The sequence below is a fragment of the Phalangium opilio genome, unplaced genomic scaffold, assembly GCF_054372755.1.
Source record: "Phalangium opilio isolate 3A_F unplaced genomic scaffold, DU_Popi_V2 ptg000046l_1, whole genome shotgun sequence".
NCBI classification, from domain to species: domain Eukaryota; kingdom Metazoa; phylum Arthropoda; class Arachnida; order Opiliones; family Phalangiidae; genus Phalangium; species Phalangium opilio.
In genome coordinates, this window is record NW_028324169.1 from 4,569,188 (window position 1) to 4,586,613 (window position 17,426).

Consider the following 17,426-nt stretch of genomic DNA (forward strand, 5'->3'; position numbering starts at 1 on the left):
GACGCCAAGTTGGAATAGTTACTTTTTAAAATGATGGCATATACGAGAAGCAATCACGGAGTGTTATTAAAGTCATTTTAGAGTCCACTTTGTTTTGCACGTACATTTGCGAAATCGAAACTCGACAGTGTTACGACGCCATGAAGTTAAAATATTCATTTCTAAAGGCCCGTTTTCAATCAAGACTTTTTTGATAAGAAAATAAGTCTTTGCGTCTAATGTAATGTTCAGTCAAAAGTGGAAACACAAATTGTAGATGGTTTTCAAACAAGCTTTAAATTCAGTTCGAGAAGCGGATATCTAAAAGAGATAAGATATTTGTTTCTCATTTTCTTTAGGTTTTAACCGCTCAAAGTGAAAGTAATTGAGTTACGCCCTCTTCAGTCAATTTTATTCGTTTGATGCTTGTTTGAAAACGATCCGAGTTGCGGCTTTTCGATTTCGATTTTCATTTGTGTTCGAAAACGCGTCAAAAGTTCGAAAGGAAAGCCAAAAGCGAAGAGCTTGTAAAACGTTGATTGAAAATGACCCTTAATTTAAAGTCAGGGATAAAATCTCAGTTAATACAGGCGAAAAGCTGCAAAAATGGCTTTGGTAATGATGGTTCAATATTAGGAAAAATAGCTAGCATATTGTAACATGGCTGCCAGAATTCTTGGAGCTTCCACTCCTTTGTTCTGGTAGGGCATATCTAGCCTCCATGTCACAAGCCACTCCCCCTTCGACACATGTGATCTACGATAATTTAGTTTTGCTAATCCATAGCCCACTCGATCACGCGCGTCACGACGCAAGCTGCTCGCGCTATAGAAGCCCGATGAAAGAATTCAGTTTACATGTATAAGCGCGACTTTTTAAAAAAAAATCCAAGTCTACGAAAATTAACATTACGTTCCATTTGGTCGGATTTTTGGCTAGATCCTTTGTCCTATTGATCGAAATGACCTGAAATTTTTATGAGACGTGAAATTCGACGTGTTTTATTATTCTAAAAAGGATTCAAGCTTCTAGAGTGGATAGTTTATTTAAAAAAAAATATTTTCAAAATCAAAATGATGGGTTCAGTGCTAAGACTGATAATATCTTCGGATCTACTGGTCCAAATGTCCTGAAATTTTAATGAGAGGTGTGTTACAATCTATTCTATCTAAAACTGGTTAAAAAATTCATAACTAAATTGCTTCATAAAAAAATTTTAGTACTTTCACTCCCGTTCCCAGATTAAACGTGTTGCTTAACATTAGGCTAAAAATCTTATAATTAAACAAAATTATAGGCCCTAAAGCCTAAAACACACCTATTTTGGGAAAGTTCAGAAGAGCCCTTGTGTTTCTACCAAAAAAACTTTATTATGTAAACGCAATTTTAGTTCAAATGCATTGAAAATATCACAAATTTTACAAAAACAAAGAATTAAACATGGAAAAATCATGATTAAGAAACTAACTGAAAAAGGTCGGAGAAAAGTATCATAATACCAGTTGCAGTTGGTACAAAACAAAGATTTAGTGGAGAGATAGTTTTAAATTATAATTGTCAAGGAGGCCCAATAAGCAAAAAGCTTCCTCACAGCGATCCTCTGCTTGTTCAATGAGTTTCTGAAGCTTCTTGCGTGGTGCTTGATCTTAGTTTAGATTACAGGGCCGTCGAGAGAGGGGGGCAATTCGGTGCATTTTCCCGGGGCCCGTACCTCTCAGGGTGCCCGGCTGGGCCTCGACCTTTGTTAATTCTATTCGATATTGCTTGTGAAAATTTAAGTATGAAGCTTTTAAAGAAATGTTATCTTCAACAGTAAAAGGTATAAATTGAACGAAAAGCGGTAGTTTCTTAACTTGAACCTGCTCTTAAAATGCTCTCAGTCCCTAATTCCCCCCTTTTCCCACTAAGAATTTTACTGAAAGTAAAAAATAAACGGAGGTTTAAGTTTTGTTCTCACGGGAATCACCCTAGGCCACTGAAAAAGTTTTTACAGTTATTTCTTTGCTATGGACGATCGGGCAGGCATGAATAGTTCATAAGCCAATTAGTCATATACCAACAGCTCTCTGACTTCAAAGTTAATGGTTATGGGTTTAGGCAAAGTAGTCACGCAACAACTAGTATACACAGCGTCTCGCAGTCGATCGTAAATGGTTTGCTTAGTTGTTACTTCATATTTTGTGAGTTGAAATTAAAGAAGCCTAAAGAATATCACAATTTTATGTTAAATGAACTTCTAAACTTATTATCCGTGGAAAAAAAACTTGTAAAAGTATGACAAGCGTCGCCTGGGACCTGCTACACCGTTAAATGTTCAGACATGCCATTTACAGCCTAGGTTTAAAGAAAATTTTGTAAACTTCGTTTATATAATGCATATCTTTAATTGTTTATAATATTGGTAATATTATTATTACCTCATTTCAGCTGTGCTAAAACATAATGCAAGTGAGAATATGTTTTATATGAAAGTGTATGAAATTCAAGAATATTTATATGAAACTTAGCTGTCCATGGGATTTCAGAACTTATGATGTAGCTGTTCCGAAACAAAGCTTTGCCTATTTTTACACGTTAGTTTTTTTGTTAGGATTTCACTTCTTTTAAGTTTTTAAAGTGAGAAGTAAAACACAATTTAATGAACTTTTAGAATTTTTAAATATTCCCTTACTTCATAAATTACAAACTGAATAAATCCCAAATTTTAGGTGACCAGCTTTTCCAGAAGGACTTTAGATTTTTCATGAGTGAAATAGTAAAAATTTGACTTTCCTAAACTATATAAGGTACAAAATTGTATTTTGGCGATACAATTACACCAGTAAGTACTATTAGTTAATAGAATTTCACACTTTTAACTTGAACCAAAACTAAAAAGTGCCTAAGTTGTTACGAGAAAATTGTGTTCGAAATGCTTTTGACGAGTGCACGGCGTGCTTAATTTGGCAGGCCGACTGCGGTGCACCAGGATTAGGGTTCGAAAATTACGGTAATTTTGGAAAATGGTAGATTACGCCGTAATTTTCAGCGTAGATTACCGTTCAAGGTAATTTATCAAAGTTCAAAAATAAATTATATTGATAGTTTTTAAGCTAAATAATGAAAAATACATGAACTTTTCACAGCATTTTTCAAATAAGAACACATGCGCGAAACCGCAAAATTTGTAAGTGTAACACGATATAAAACATTTAGCTTTTAGACGATTTCTATGCAAAAGAATTCCGTGGTAAATTAAACCGGTAATTACCATTTTCGTAATTTATCGGAGAAAAACGTAAATTATAATTACCCTGGCAAATTACCATGTTAAATAACCGATTTAGATCTCTAACCAGGATATTTTGCCTCCCAATGAGTTGGTGAATTTTTCTACTAGCCCGACCCATAATCTTTGTCGGGGCCCGCAAAGTCTCTCGACGGCCCTGGAACTTTTGAAGCTTTGTTTTAGGATTTGTCAACTTTTCTTGAAGATCCTATCATTTCTTATTTTTACCATAGACTTTATATTTTAAAAGATTGATTTTTTAAATACCTCGCCCAACAAGTAAGGATAACTTTTAAAATTGGCCCATGGCTTGGGAAAATGATATTGTCTGCTGGACATCATCACAAGGGTTTTCGTGACATCTGCCCCTCTGCACGTTTACAAATCTCAGCATCCGTGGTAACAATGAACTTCCCACCTGGGGTTGGGGCCTGCAGCATAGCTGTTTCCGCCATAGCCTGTTTTTAATCCTGATAAGATTTCTCCTCATCATGTCCCCACCGCCATCGTTGGTGTTTACGTTTTAGTCGATTAAGTGGGGCCGTAAGATCCGCGAAGTGAGAAATAAACCGGGAGTGAAACCCACACATCCCCAAAAACGACGAAACCTGTTTAATGGTTCAAAGTCGGGGAAACTTCCTAATCGCCTCTACTTTCTCCATGTCAATTTGTACACCTTGCGCCCTTACTACATAGCCAGAGTACCGCAACCTTAGAAACTCCAAAACTCGACTTTCTCAAATAAAGCGTTAAACCGGCGTGTTTCAGCTTTGAAAACACATACCGAAGAGCTTCTAGGTGTTCCTTCCAGCTAGCATTAGCGATGAAAATGTCATCCAGGTATACACCGACCCCAAAACGACTCGCATATTTTAAAACCTTCATCAAACGGGAGATTGTTGATGGGGCATTCTTTAAACCGAACGGCATCACAAGCCATTCAAATTTCCCCTCCCTGGTAACAAAAGCCGTTTTCTCAATATCATCCGGGTGCATCTCTACCTGCCAGTATCCGGATTTGAGGTCGAGCTTAGTGATATATGTAGGCTTTCTCATAGAATCTATAATATCTTCAATACGTGGGACCGGATAGGGATCGTCCACAGTAACGCTATTCAACCGGGTAACGTCTATTCACAGGCGTTTTTCGGTAGTGTTTTTCTTACTTACTACTATAGTGCGTGATGCCCACGGACTAACTGAAGGTTTAACTAACCCTTGTTTCAATAATTCTTTTACCTGTGTATCAATTTCTTCATTTGCTACCCGACTGTGATTATAGGGTTGACGGTGAATCGGGACCGTACCAGGTTTTATTTGGATCCGATGTCGTATCAGGTGGGCTCTACCCGAACGACCGGAGAAAAGGGATGAAAATTCTTGACAGATTCTTATTAAGTCCCCCACTTCTCGTTCCGTCAAAGTACCCATGTTTAACTGGGACACATCAACTGTCCCGGTGTCGAGTTCTTGGTTATGGGTGAACCAGGGCGCATGATCTCTCAAACAAATGAGGGGAAGGGTATAACTGCAATACCGGAATTCATTGCGTTCATAGTCGATGCTAGCTCGTAACTCGTCATGTAGGCCCATTTCCAAGATAACTGGGAATTCTATATCTATAAGAACTTGAAAGCGTACCGGTATTGTTCCCATTTGCATCCCCAAATCTATCTCCAAGTCAATATATCCCACAAAAGTAATAGTTATGCCCTTCTGTACACCCTTGACAATGTTCGATTGAGGAAGTATTCATGAAATGACTCCCAATTTATGTAAGAAGTCCCAAGCGACAATACTGTGGTCTGCCCCACTATCAAGAAAAGCAACACATGGTTTACATGCGACTTGATTTACTGTACCCTTGAGTCGACTATCGTTAACATTATCCTTTCTGACTGAATGAATTTGAATAGGGTCTTGTGTGTTCCGGCGCACATCCTGAGACCCGTGTAGGTTGCGTCCTAAGCGTTTCCCTGACCTGGGGCCGGACCTTGTGGGGCAGCAGGTGGAAGCGCCGGCAAATTTACCGCTTGAGCTGGGCGAGGTGGTGTAACTGCGGGTCTAGGACAATCCCGACGAAGATGGCCAAAGCGACCACAACGATAGCTTGCCTGGGATTGTGGTGGTCTATTAGGGCCACTTGTCTGACCGTTATTACTGGCCGCCGAAATAAATGCGGTCCCTGGAGGACCGTAAAAACGCGCCCTCTGGCTAAGATTTGGATTATACCCCCCTGAGTCATACTTTCAGGCGAAACCTCTCTGGATACGTGTAAATTCTCTTTCAACTTGGTTCATTGTACGACATAGACCCTCCGGCAACAGCAAGGTGATTTCCGGTAAAACATTGGTAATGATAATCTCGACTGACTCATGTTCTGCAACAGGGTCGACCAAGGTATCATTTAACTGTACGACTCGTCTACGTTATGACTGTAGGTCTTCAGCTACACCCTGTCTCATACTATAAAGGGCGGCTTAATTTCTTTGTCCCTTCGGGAGGACAAATATTTTTGTTTGAATTGTAGAAGGAAATAACCCCATCCCAGGACGATTAGCATAGCGACTATGATTTTCCCACCAGCTAAGGGCATCGTCTTTTAATGACAGAGGTGTAAATAACTCTAGGTCCTGGACCTCAAATCTATGATACCGGATAAACATTTCCATTTGGCGTAAATATAATTTGGGATCCTCACGACCCGAAAAGCTGGGTATCATTAAGGCTTGTCCCAGGACAGGGTTATAATTCGTGCCGCCGGCTGGAGTTGCGACTACCTGTACCGGGTTGGTTGGGTTCACCGGTGGGGACGTATTGGTTCCAATCACTCTATGAGTCACTCGGGGGTGTTTGTGAAGGATTGACCACCGGAACATACTGAACTAGAGAAGTATGGCTTCTTCCCGGACAATTACCAGGGGCTACCGCACTAGGCTTTGGAATAGGAGATCCCCTGGGAGAGTTACAAGCTCGTGGTCCAGCCTGATTATCACTTGCGGCTCCCGGAGTCCTTGGCATTGATGATGGGGCGGGAAAATCTGAGAAGTTGATGGCCCGACCAATGCATGTGTAGGGGGATTGGCAGTTCCTGACCGGACGGAGGAAACATGAGAGGGGACTGAGGCTAGAACCGGCCTACGATGCATGGGTGACGAAGCTCTCGGTATCGGGATATGTGGCTGAGGGGGTGCCTTTGAGAGTGATAAAGGGGTAACTCCCTTCGGTGGCTCCCGAGATGGATCATTAGTCCCATGTTCTTTACCAAAATGACTAACAGTAGCCCTAATTCTCTCGGCTTCAGCCCTAGCCCGGGCTTGCCAGTCTTTACGTCGTTGATAATCCACGGCGTCTAAATCAGATGGTCGTAAGAAACTGTTTGATCCAGACGATTTACTCGAATTGGCTTTATGTGAAGGTTTGGAGCCACGAGAACCCTTACGTTTTGAATCACAATCATTTAGGAACCGGACCATTAATTCTGAAGTGCCGGAACGAGATGGCAACTTACACTCTTTGCCTGGTTTTGGGTTTAATGTCAAGGATATGGGAGGCCCGGGATGTTTAATAGGGCCAGTTGGAAGTTGGGGTTTATTACCATGTCGGGGTTGAGGAATGTTAAAACCATGTAACGGGGTATGTCGATTATAGCCCAAGGTAGCACCGATTTCACGGCATACCAAGAATCCCACATATCCCAAAGCTATCGCGACCGCAAATGATATAAAATATGGTAGAATTATTTGGTCCAGTATAGTATAGAGCCCCATTTCGAATTCAAGAAAATAAGAAAGCCGATTTAGAGTAAATAAATTGACCTAGGGTTAAGTACGGGAACTTATGTGTTCAATAAGATCAAGGCCCAATTTGGCGGCCCCCTATATGTAGGCTGATCTGACATGCAATAATGACTCAGCACGGTAACAATAATGGCGACCAAGGCTTAGGATAACTGGTTTACGGTCAATTCATAAATCAAAACTGCCCCTAAGTAAGATTTAAATACGTAACCTTACCGAAAAATTGTCTGTATTCAATAAGGCAATAAGGGAGAGAGAGAAAAAACTTTTCTTCTAAGTCGGTCTGAAATTCTGAATCAAAAACTTGTAAGACAAACAGTACGGCAATCGTCACAGAATGGCGTCTAAATGAAAACTTGGCGCTGGCGAACGCCGATACAAAGAATCCAAACTTAAAGCCCCGCCCTATCACGCGGTTCCGATAGCAAGATATAGCCCACTGAGGAATCCTACACCCCCCCCCCCCTTTACTCATGCCCAGCGGGCCAATATACAGAGAATACAGAAAAACCCAAAAAAAAACCGAGTAAAGAAAATTTGTAAGATCAACTTATCGGCCGTAGATTCCTGGTTAACGGTAGTAGATTGTTCCAGTTGACTCTGCGGTACACCCTCATAGATCCCCCCAGCCGGGTCAGGGGCTCACTGCAGGGTGTCCAATATCCCACGTTGTGCAGAGGGAACAAGCCAAAACGTACACCAGCCACCAAGCCGATGGCAGTACACAAAAATGAAGTTCACTCGGTGAAAGCAGAAGAGTTAAACGTCCACATCAAACGCAAAGCCCGGAAAATGATGGCGCCAAATTCAAAAGTTAATCTCGGCGGCCCCTCCAATTGTTACCGCGCGTTTTCAATTGATACACCGAAAACACACGACTACGTAATCAATTCAATCAAAATCATTTATTTTCTATTAATCTGGTTGATCAGTGAATAAACAATAAACAATAAACAATTGCAATACAAAACCGTGTAATACAATATTATCAGTCCGTTACTAAATTTAACATAATGTTCGTGTCTAGTCGCCAACTCCCGTAGAGAACTATCAACCGACTGAATACGCGGACGCGCGGAACGAAATGAACCACTCAGGAATTTTGTGAACACTAACTAAAATTGTTTTTATTACTAAGTTATATATTAATGATAAAAAATACAGTCAATCTACCAAAAAGTAAATCGCTATCATAAAACATTATATTTTTTACAATATCGTTTTTAGGCTTCTGACTGGTAATTAACAAATTAGAATTATTAACTGAACATTCTCCCGGCCTTAATACGACCGTATTAATTGACTTAACATGAGAGCTTAACTATCTTCGGTGTCAAACGGCAAGAGGCATAATTTAACGATGGGTCTCTTGATTTCGCATTTACTGGTAGCGTAACAACTCTCGTGCAGCCATCTTGACCTGGATGTATTTGAATGACTCGAGCTAGCGGCCAACGTGCTGAAGGTTCGATGTCGGATTTGACGAGGACCATGTCACCGATCTGGATATTCCTTTGTTGCGTCATCCATTTTGGTCTTTGTTGTAATCTACTGATATACTCTCGGAGCCATCGTCTATGCACATCTTGCTTAAGTTTTTGGAGTAGTTGCCAACGATTTAGTCTGTTCGTAGGTAGGTGGCCTAGATCAGGATCGGGAATAGATTGCAGGGATTCTCCGATTAGAAAGTGAGCTGGTGTTAAGACTTCGAGATCATTTGGATCGGATGAGAGTGGAGTGAGAGGCCTCGAGTTAAGACTTCCTTCTATCTGGGTGATGATTGTTGCAAACTCCTCGTACGTCAGTCTGGTGGAGCCAACGACTCTATGCAGATGATACTTGACGGACTTCACGCCCGCTTCCCATAAGCCGCCAAAATGAGGGGCGCCCGCCGGGTTGAAATGCCATTGTATACCCTGTCCAGATAGATGGTTAGTGACGGCTTCATTATGCTGCTCGGACTGGATTATTTGTGCAAATTCCTTAAGTTCTCTGGCAGCCCCGACGAAGTTCGTACCGCAATCACTGTATATCTCAATTGGTTTGCCACGTCTTGATGTGAATCTCCTTAGGGCTGCAATGAAGGCGTCTGTTGTCTGAGAGGAGACTATTTCCAGATGTAAGGCGCGCGTCACAAAGCATACAAAAAGTGCCAGATATGCTTTGAATGTGGTCTTGCTTCTTGAGATGGGGCGTAACAGGAACGGACCCGCATAGTCGACGCCAGTTTTCAGAAAGGCCTGACTGTACTGTACTCTTGAATTCGGCAAGTCACCCATTAATTGGGTTACGGTTGAAGCTCTATGTCTTGTGCAAGTAACGCACTTCCGAATCTGGAACCGTATGGCGTCTCGGCTTCTTATAATCCAATAATTCAAGGACAATATTCCTTGGACCATTTGAGCGCCAGCATGGAAATGTTGTATATGAGCTTCTTGGATAAGTAGTTCTGTGAGTCGATGATGACGTGGTAGGATGATCGGATGCTTCATAGCTGATGTTATATTAGCGTGTTTCAGTCGTCCCCCAACTCTCAGAATTCCATTGGTGTCTAGTTCGGGACGCAGACATAGTATTTTGCTGGTGTTGGTCAACGGTGTACCATCCTTCAATGCGGCTATTTCGTTCGCAAATGTCGTGCCTTGGGCAATTGTGATTAATGTCCGTAGTGCGGCTTCCAATTCTTGGGATTGAAGTGGACCAATCATTTTAGAGATGAGCGATTGAGGATTGATCTTCTTTCGATGTCTAGAGAGAGTATTGTTAAGGAACCGACGAATCCAGGCTATTATGCGCCGTAGACGAAGAAGTGTTGAATATCTCGCAAAGATCGAGTTGTCCCCTGTCTGGGTTGTTGAAACTACTACGGTGCGTTTGGCTTCCTCTTCAAGACCCTCTTCGGGACAAGCGGTAGAGAGTTGCCCTATTTCATTCGGAACGCTTTCTTTGTCGGCCAACCATGATGGTCCCTTCCACCACAGCTTATGGTTGACCAAATTGGCAACAGCGATTCCCCTGGAGGCGATATCCGCTGGATTTTCGCAACCTGGTATGTGACCCCATTGCAGTGACGGAATATTTTCTTGAATTCTAGCTACCCGATTGGCAACGAACGTTTTCCAGCGGCTTGGACATGACTTGATCCAACCGAGGACGATAGTGGAATCGGTCCAAGCTTTCATGTCGATGACTGAAAGTCCCAACGACTCTTGCGTAGCTGCCATGAGATCAGCGAGGAGTAGAGCGCCGCAAAGTTCTAGCCGTGGAATCGTCATAGCTTTTGCGATAGGAGCCACCTTTGTTTTAGCCGTTAGGAGGGATACGTAGATATTCCCATCTTGGTCTTCTGTTTTCATGTACACCACGCCAGCATACGCCTTCTCGGAAGCATCGGAGAAGCCGTGAAGTTCGATAGTGCAATGTGTTGGCGAAGTGTATATCCATCGATCGATATGTATATTTTGAATTTGCTTGATGGTTGTTTGAAATTCTTCCCATTGGAGCTGGACGGACGCTGTCGGGTAATCGTCCCAGCTGATCTTCTCCTTCCAAACTTGTTGCATCAGTATCTTTGTTCTGATTATAATTGGTGCGAGCCAACCCATTGGATCGAAGATCTTTGATATTTCGGCTAGCAGGTTTCTTTTCGTAATTCTTGATTGATATACTGGAACGTTCACCTTGAACAAGAATTGATCAGTTGTTGTGTTCCAATAAAGCCCAAGTGCCCGAACCACCGAAAGGTCTTCCATTGATAAAATATCTTTAGTTTCTCGTAGCTCCATGGGGATTTCCTTTAGACATTCCACTTGGTTCGACGCGAATTTGCTGAGTGTAAACCCGGCGCTGTCGAGCAGTTGCCGAAGTTGAGAGATTGCTTTTACCGATGTTTCCACGCTTTCCTTTCCACTCATGACATCGTCCATGTAAAAGTCTCTTCTTGTAATGTCGGCTCCAAGAGGATAATCGATGGCACCCCGACTTGCTAGCTCCTGTAGCACTCGTGTTGCCAAGAATGGCGCCGAGGCCGTACCGTATGTGACGGTTAGAAGTTGAAACTCTTGAATTGGCTGATCTGGTGCCGATCTCCAAAGAATACATTGCAAATGGCGTTAATCCGGTGCAATTAGAATCTGGCGATACATTTTCGATATATCTGCAGTGAACGCCACTCTGTGTATCCTGAATCTCATCAGAATGGTATAGAGCGAATCTTGCACGACCGGACCAATTAGCTGAGCATCGTTTAACGAAAAGCCGGAACTAGTCTTCGCCGACGCGTCGAAGACCACTCTAAACTTATTAACCCGATTCCAGTCCTTCAGGATATAATGATGTGGGATGTAGACTTTATCGGCTGATGGTTCTTGATTTGTCTTGGACATGTGTCCCAAGGTCTCGTACTGTTCCATAAATGTCTGGTACAAAGTCTTCACTTCCATCCGAGACTGAAGTTTCGCTTCTACCTGTAGGAATCGTTTCTTGGTTATTGGGTATGATGAGCCGAGAGGGACTGCCGGCTGCTTCATGGGCATTCGAACAACGAATCTTCCGGTTGAATCTCGATGATAATTCTTCTGAAAGTCCGCCTCGCAACTTTGTTCTTCTTTTTCGGGACCTGTTCCACCTCCCAAAATCTCTCGAGATTTTCTTCCAGGCTAAGCGTATGATAGACTTGAATATTCGGCGGCTGACGGCCGGTTGGTCCAGAAACGAGCCAACCCAGCTTCGAGTTGATAGCGACTGGTGACATGGAGGTACCGGCTCGTTTCCCATTGAGCAATATCTTGAAAAAGACGTCGGCGCCCAGGAGAATATCCACCTCCGCCGGTATATTGAACGCAGGATCGGCTAATTGAAGACGAGTGATATGACCCCAGCTACTTGTGTCATACTTCTTACTTGGGAGCTGTGATGTAATCTTCTTCAAGACGTAGGCGTTAATGCAGAATCTTTCAAGCTTCTTGGAATCGAAATGCGGTTTGAAATTTACTTGCGCAATACCCCTGCTTCGGCCAATTCGAACTGAACCCAGTCCCACTACTTCTGTATCATCTCTTTCTCGCCTTAGGCCCAGTTGTCCGATGCAAGCTTCCGAAATACAGGACACCGTGGATCCGCCGTCTAACAGGGCCCGGAATGGTAAACTTCCACCCTGAGCTGTCTTTACTCTGATGACTGCCGTGGCCAACATGGAGTCGTACTTTGAATAGGAGGTGTCTTGTGAATGAAAGTTTTGCGCTTGGCTTGATTGGCCATGTGATCCTGTGGGTTGGGTTCCGGTCGCCGGCTGGTCATTTGACTGGGAATCGACGGTTTCCGAATGAAGTAGCGAATGATGTTTTCGTCCACAACTTTTACAGCCTTTCTCCAGGGGGCAGTCCTTTACTCTGTGACCGCTACGAAGACAGTTGAAACAAGTCTTGGATTTTTCAACCAGAGCCTTTCTCTCATTAACTCTTAGTGCGTTAAACTTCGGACATCGGTAATTGAAATGAGAGCCGGAACAAAAGGAACAATTACCGGCGCTGGGTGTTGCTTCTGTTCTGGCCTGTAGACTCATCCTTTTAGGATGAAGATCCTTCATCTGACTGCTGGTACCGGAAGACGATGCTGCCAATGAACGGGCTCTTTGCTTGATGAAGGCTATGAGGTCTTGGCTTTCAGGGATCTCGGTATTACTCAGACTTAGCTCCCAATGCTCCTTCGATGCAGGGTCTAACTTCTGAGTAATGAGATAAAGCAGGATAGCGTCCCATTTGTCGGTAATCTTCAGGGTGTCAATGGCTCTTGTGCATTCCATTGTCATGTCTACAATGGATCGAAGCGAAGTTGCATTACTGGTGGTTAGAGATGGCAGCGATGAGGTGAACCGTTTCATGGTTGCAAAATAGAGCTCCCGCTTATTCTCGTATCGCTCCGTAACTGTGTCCCAGGCTACGGAGTAGTTGGCGTCCGAAATGGTCAACGATTTGATTATCTTGGCGGCGTTTCCGATCAAGCTTGATTTAAGATACGTGAATTTCTGCGCATCAGATAGCTCCATGTTGTTGTGGACGGCAGTGACATACATGACTCGAAAGGAGATCCATTCATGTACCTCTCCCGAGAAGGTTGGTAGATTAATCTTTGGTAACTTGATTTCTGCATGAGGACTTGTGGTAGGGCCTTGGCCAGGCTGGGGAGTTAAGGCTGCCTTGAGTGCCTTTAAACTGGATACCGAATCCACGTAGCTATTGAATAAGCTGTTCAATGTCAGGATATGATCATTAGACTTCTCGGGATCGGCAGCAATGATTCTGATATGAGCTTCGTCTATAGTGGTCCATGCCCTCTCAGCCTCCTGAATGAAGATTTCTACTTGATGGATGGTCAAGTTAGTCTTAGCGGTCTTTAATCTTCCGGCAATGTTGTTCAGCAGCATCTCGCCCTTGTTTCTTTCTGCGATAGCTTTCTCCAAGGCCGTTGCAGGCATGTTGGACTTCTTTCGAATTGGGTAGGTGAGCAGCAACTAGAATCCCACGTAAAAGACGGCCAGCAAAGGATCCGGCTCGACGGACCAAAATGTTCGTGTCTAGTCGCCAACTCCCGTAGAGAACTATCAACCGACTGAATACGCGGACGCGCGGAACGAAATGAACCACTCAGGAATTTTGTGAACACTAACTAAAATTGTTTTTATTACTAAGTTATATATTAATGATAAAAAATACAGTCAATCTACCAAAAAGTAAATCGCTATCATAAAACATTATATTTTTTACAATATCGTTTTTAGGCTTCTGACTGGTAATTAACAAATTAGAATTATTAACTGAACACATAACGTCCATTATATCGTGTAATACTGGTAAAACTAGAAGTGAACTCCAATCCGGTCCTCCTCCAACTGCCCTGATTCCCGGGCTACGTTCGAATATATCTCCTCGGGCCTCCGGAGATCAGCCAATCCCGGCTCTCAAGCAGACGACAGGTATAAGGTTCAGCTTCCTAGGTCGTCTAGCGGGGATCCCTGGTATCTATTTAGGTCGCTCCACCTGGTGGTGAACCCTTGTAACGGGCTATATTATTTGCTTGAATCCTTTCGGTTTCAAGCCTAATCCTTTCATTCTCGAGCCTCAGCCTCTCATTTTCTTGCTCAGTCCTGTCAGTGTCAGCCATTACTTGCAAAGCGAACGCGAACAAGACTAGAGCCTCCTTTATGTTGCGCGTTTCCTCCAAAAATCATTTTCGAAAAGCATAAGCCTTTCCTTAAATGGTAAGGGTTTTTCCTGCTTTGCTTAGGCTGTGACTCAGCTATAAGAAAGTTTAGACGTGTTATCAATCCGACACAAAGGAAGGTCGTGCATACAGAAACATTAGCAAGAAAGGATGTAATATAGAAAAAACTAAATGGTGAAGTAAAGAATTAAAAAGAAACGGCAGGGATAATGTAGAAAATCTGATTGGAAATCTGACTTTGCATCTGCAATGAGCCCTCTTAACTTAAAATTTCCAAGGTTGACAACAATAAACTTAGCCAAATAAAGGTTAAGGATATTTTGTATTTACTTATACCTTTTAAAATCGATTGTTATAGCCATGTTTATGTCGTACTTACAAGTGGCAGGTGGTTGGCTATCTTCATCGAAAAGAAATGTAGGAACCCTGTTGGAGCAGCTTGTTTCCACATCTTCACTGAAAACAATTGGAACACTGTTTGAGCAGCTAGCTCCTGGATCTGATTCTGAAGGAAATAATGTCAATGACATGGTAAATACATTTCGAGACATTAGCAACATTTCATCTTACCAAAATGTGGAAAAGCAAAGATAAGTCACTAGCTGTAGACGCTTCCAAATCTTTACCGAAAAAAGAAGGACCGCTGTTGGAGCAGCTTGCTCCTTGATCTGGAACTGTAGGAAAAAATGTCAGTGGCATGGTCAATATATTAGCAACATTGCATCTTACCATAATTTGCAAAAAACGAAGCTACGTCAGCTGATAGCGATGCTTGGCCCTCGTCTTCAATAGCAGGTGCGTTCTTATCGGTGGGTTCAGCACGACAGGAGTCAGTAGGTAGCCTGCAATTGTTTTAGAACATAATGCACACACTCGTCTTCTATAGTTAACTTTAATTTCTCAGGCCATGTTGCCAATTCTGTAACTCTTTTATTGTGTTATCGCAAGTTATAACTCTCGATTGAGGAGGTCAGTATAAATAGGCAATTAGTCTTGGGTGTCCTCAAACCATGAACAGAAAGTGGTGGAAGGCTCGCGTTTCCGCTCGTGCTGATGAAGACCTTTAAAATTTTACTATCACGACAGCGATCACTAAATGACCATCTTAACCCTTTTGTTAAGTTATCACACGTGAAAATGAAAACGATAAACTTTGACAATCTTGCTGTTTTTAGAAGCACCAACATAATCGCAACACAACCGCTGCTTTTTATTCAAGGTTTGATAAGACCCCAGAGTAATTGGGTATTTAGACCAAGCTCTGAAATAAAACCATGCCGTTTAAGCGATACTTATCATATTATAACTCACTGAAAACGTTTCAGAATTTGCCCCATATCCGTTATGGTTTGTTATGCGATGACTAAATAAGTACTCACATTTCAAAGGCAGTTGATGGACCATCCAAAGATACCCCAAATTAGGATGAACCGAAATCAAAAGCATTTGGAATGCCTTCCATCGACACCTTAGGAATCAAAGAGGCAACCCTTGACTCAAAAGCTGTCAATTGCTGCGTCTTATTTGGTCAACCAGCAGTTTTACGGGACTCCCTTGTTATTGTTGCCACCTTCTTCCTAACCCCAGTCTTTACGGTGCTCCATTTTTTTCTAATTTCTTCAGCAGTTCGGTTCTGCTGGTGGACTTCATTTACTCTATTAGTAATTTGCTGCCACATATTTCTCCTCTCTTCGGGCGTCTTTCACGACCAACGAAGGTACGGACTCCAACTGAGTCAATAATTTTTCCATCTATCTTGAGAATATGGCGCCTTTTTCAGTTTTTTGGCCATGTCTCTTTACTATGTATAATTCAATATAATAATTACAAGTACATCTTAACAATGTTAGAACATGGTCAATATCAGTTTTATTACAACTTGTAAAGTTGAACATGAATTACAAAGGAATAACAAAATGACTGTTTCATAAGACAAATAAAAATTCAATATGATAGTCAATTAAGAAGAAAATTTAAGTTGCACTTTTGCATTTCGACCCCCAGTCTTTTTTTTGTTCCGTTGTGGATTGTAAAAAGCAGTCGCGCAATAAGTTAGTGAGAGAATAAACTAAGAAAAAATAAACCACTGGCAGTCTAACACAGAGTCAGACGTCGGGGTGCCATTCAGGCAATGTTATAATTATGCCTTCTTGAAGCTTAGGTAGTTCTGGTTCGCGGAAATTTCTATATTATCAAGGTGAGTAACAACATGGAAACAAAGAAAGATTAGACGTTTAATACAAAATTCAAATACAATTAGTTTTCATACAAAGGTTTAAAGCACATCATTTACATGGAAATATATACATTACTCAACGTTACATCATGTTACATATCATTACCTTAAGAAGCGGCTGTTACCAATACGTTGAATTATTTCAACGTAGAGCAGACAGCAACGAATTAAACTAAATTGGGATATCCGGCACGAAATTACTGTTTAGTTCATATGATAGGTGGCGTTAATAAATTAATCGTCTGAGGTGAAAGGTGGCAGCACTGACCTTTGACAATAAATTTACACTGTACACTGACCTTACACTGCAATGTAGTTCAACTTGACCCGCAAACTGAACTGAATTATATTTCTTATTTTTGCTGGTTGAACCTCCAATCACTGAGCCAAGGCATGTAACGTCATCGGTAAACGTAGCCAATTAAAAGGCCAAGGGCAATGGTTGACGGTCCAACCAGCGAGCCAAGGACAGAAGGAGGAGCTTAACTTTTCTGCAGAATACGGCCGCTGAAGCTTTTGAAAAAAATTTTAAAAGTCAACCAACGAGTTTTCTTCCCGCGTCAAATCTGAAATTTTTACGGAGGCCTTAATATGAAAAATTCTGAAAAAAGAGAAAAAGTTTTCCATTAGATATAGATGATATATTTGTTTAATTTCGTGTTAAAAGTACATCCGCTTTGTTTGCATAATCCTCTCTCGTTTAAAATCACCAATGAACTTAAAAAATTAACAAAAACTCTCTAAATGACGAATAAGTACAACATCTTTATACCAGGTCAAACTAGAAGACTTATCGTTAGATATACTTAAATCGATTTTGTCTAAAAATATAGGATCAAAAGCAGTAAGACAACGGTTAAATATTTGGTATCTTCCCTTTCAACCGAAATCCCAATGGACCGAAATCCCATTCGACCGAATA

General features: G+C 41.9%; 1 protein-coding gene across 1 annotated transcript; it reads right to left on the bottom strand.

Annotated features, from left to right (window-relative positions):
• Positions 1-11,572: 11,572 nt before the first annotated feature.
• Positions 11,573-13,522, bottom strand: LOC149676406 (uncharacterized). The gene has a single exon (XM_089838721.1). It carries the CDS (start codon positions 13,520-13,522, stop codon positions 11,573-11,575), a length of 1,950 nt encoding a protein of 649 aa, XP_089694847.1.
• Positions 13,523-17,426: the final 3,904 nt, after the last annotated feature.

Coding starts and splice junctions, on each gene's coding strand:
- LOC149676406 (XM_089838721.1), bottom strand. CDS start 13,522: ATGCCTGCAACGGCCTTGGAGAAAGCTATCGCAGAAAGAAACAAGGGC.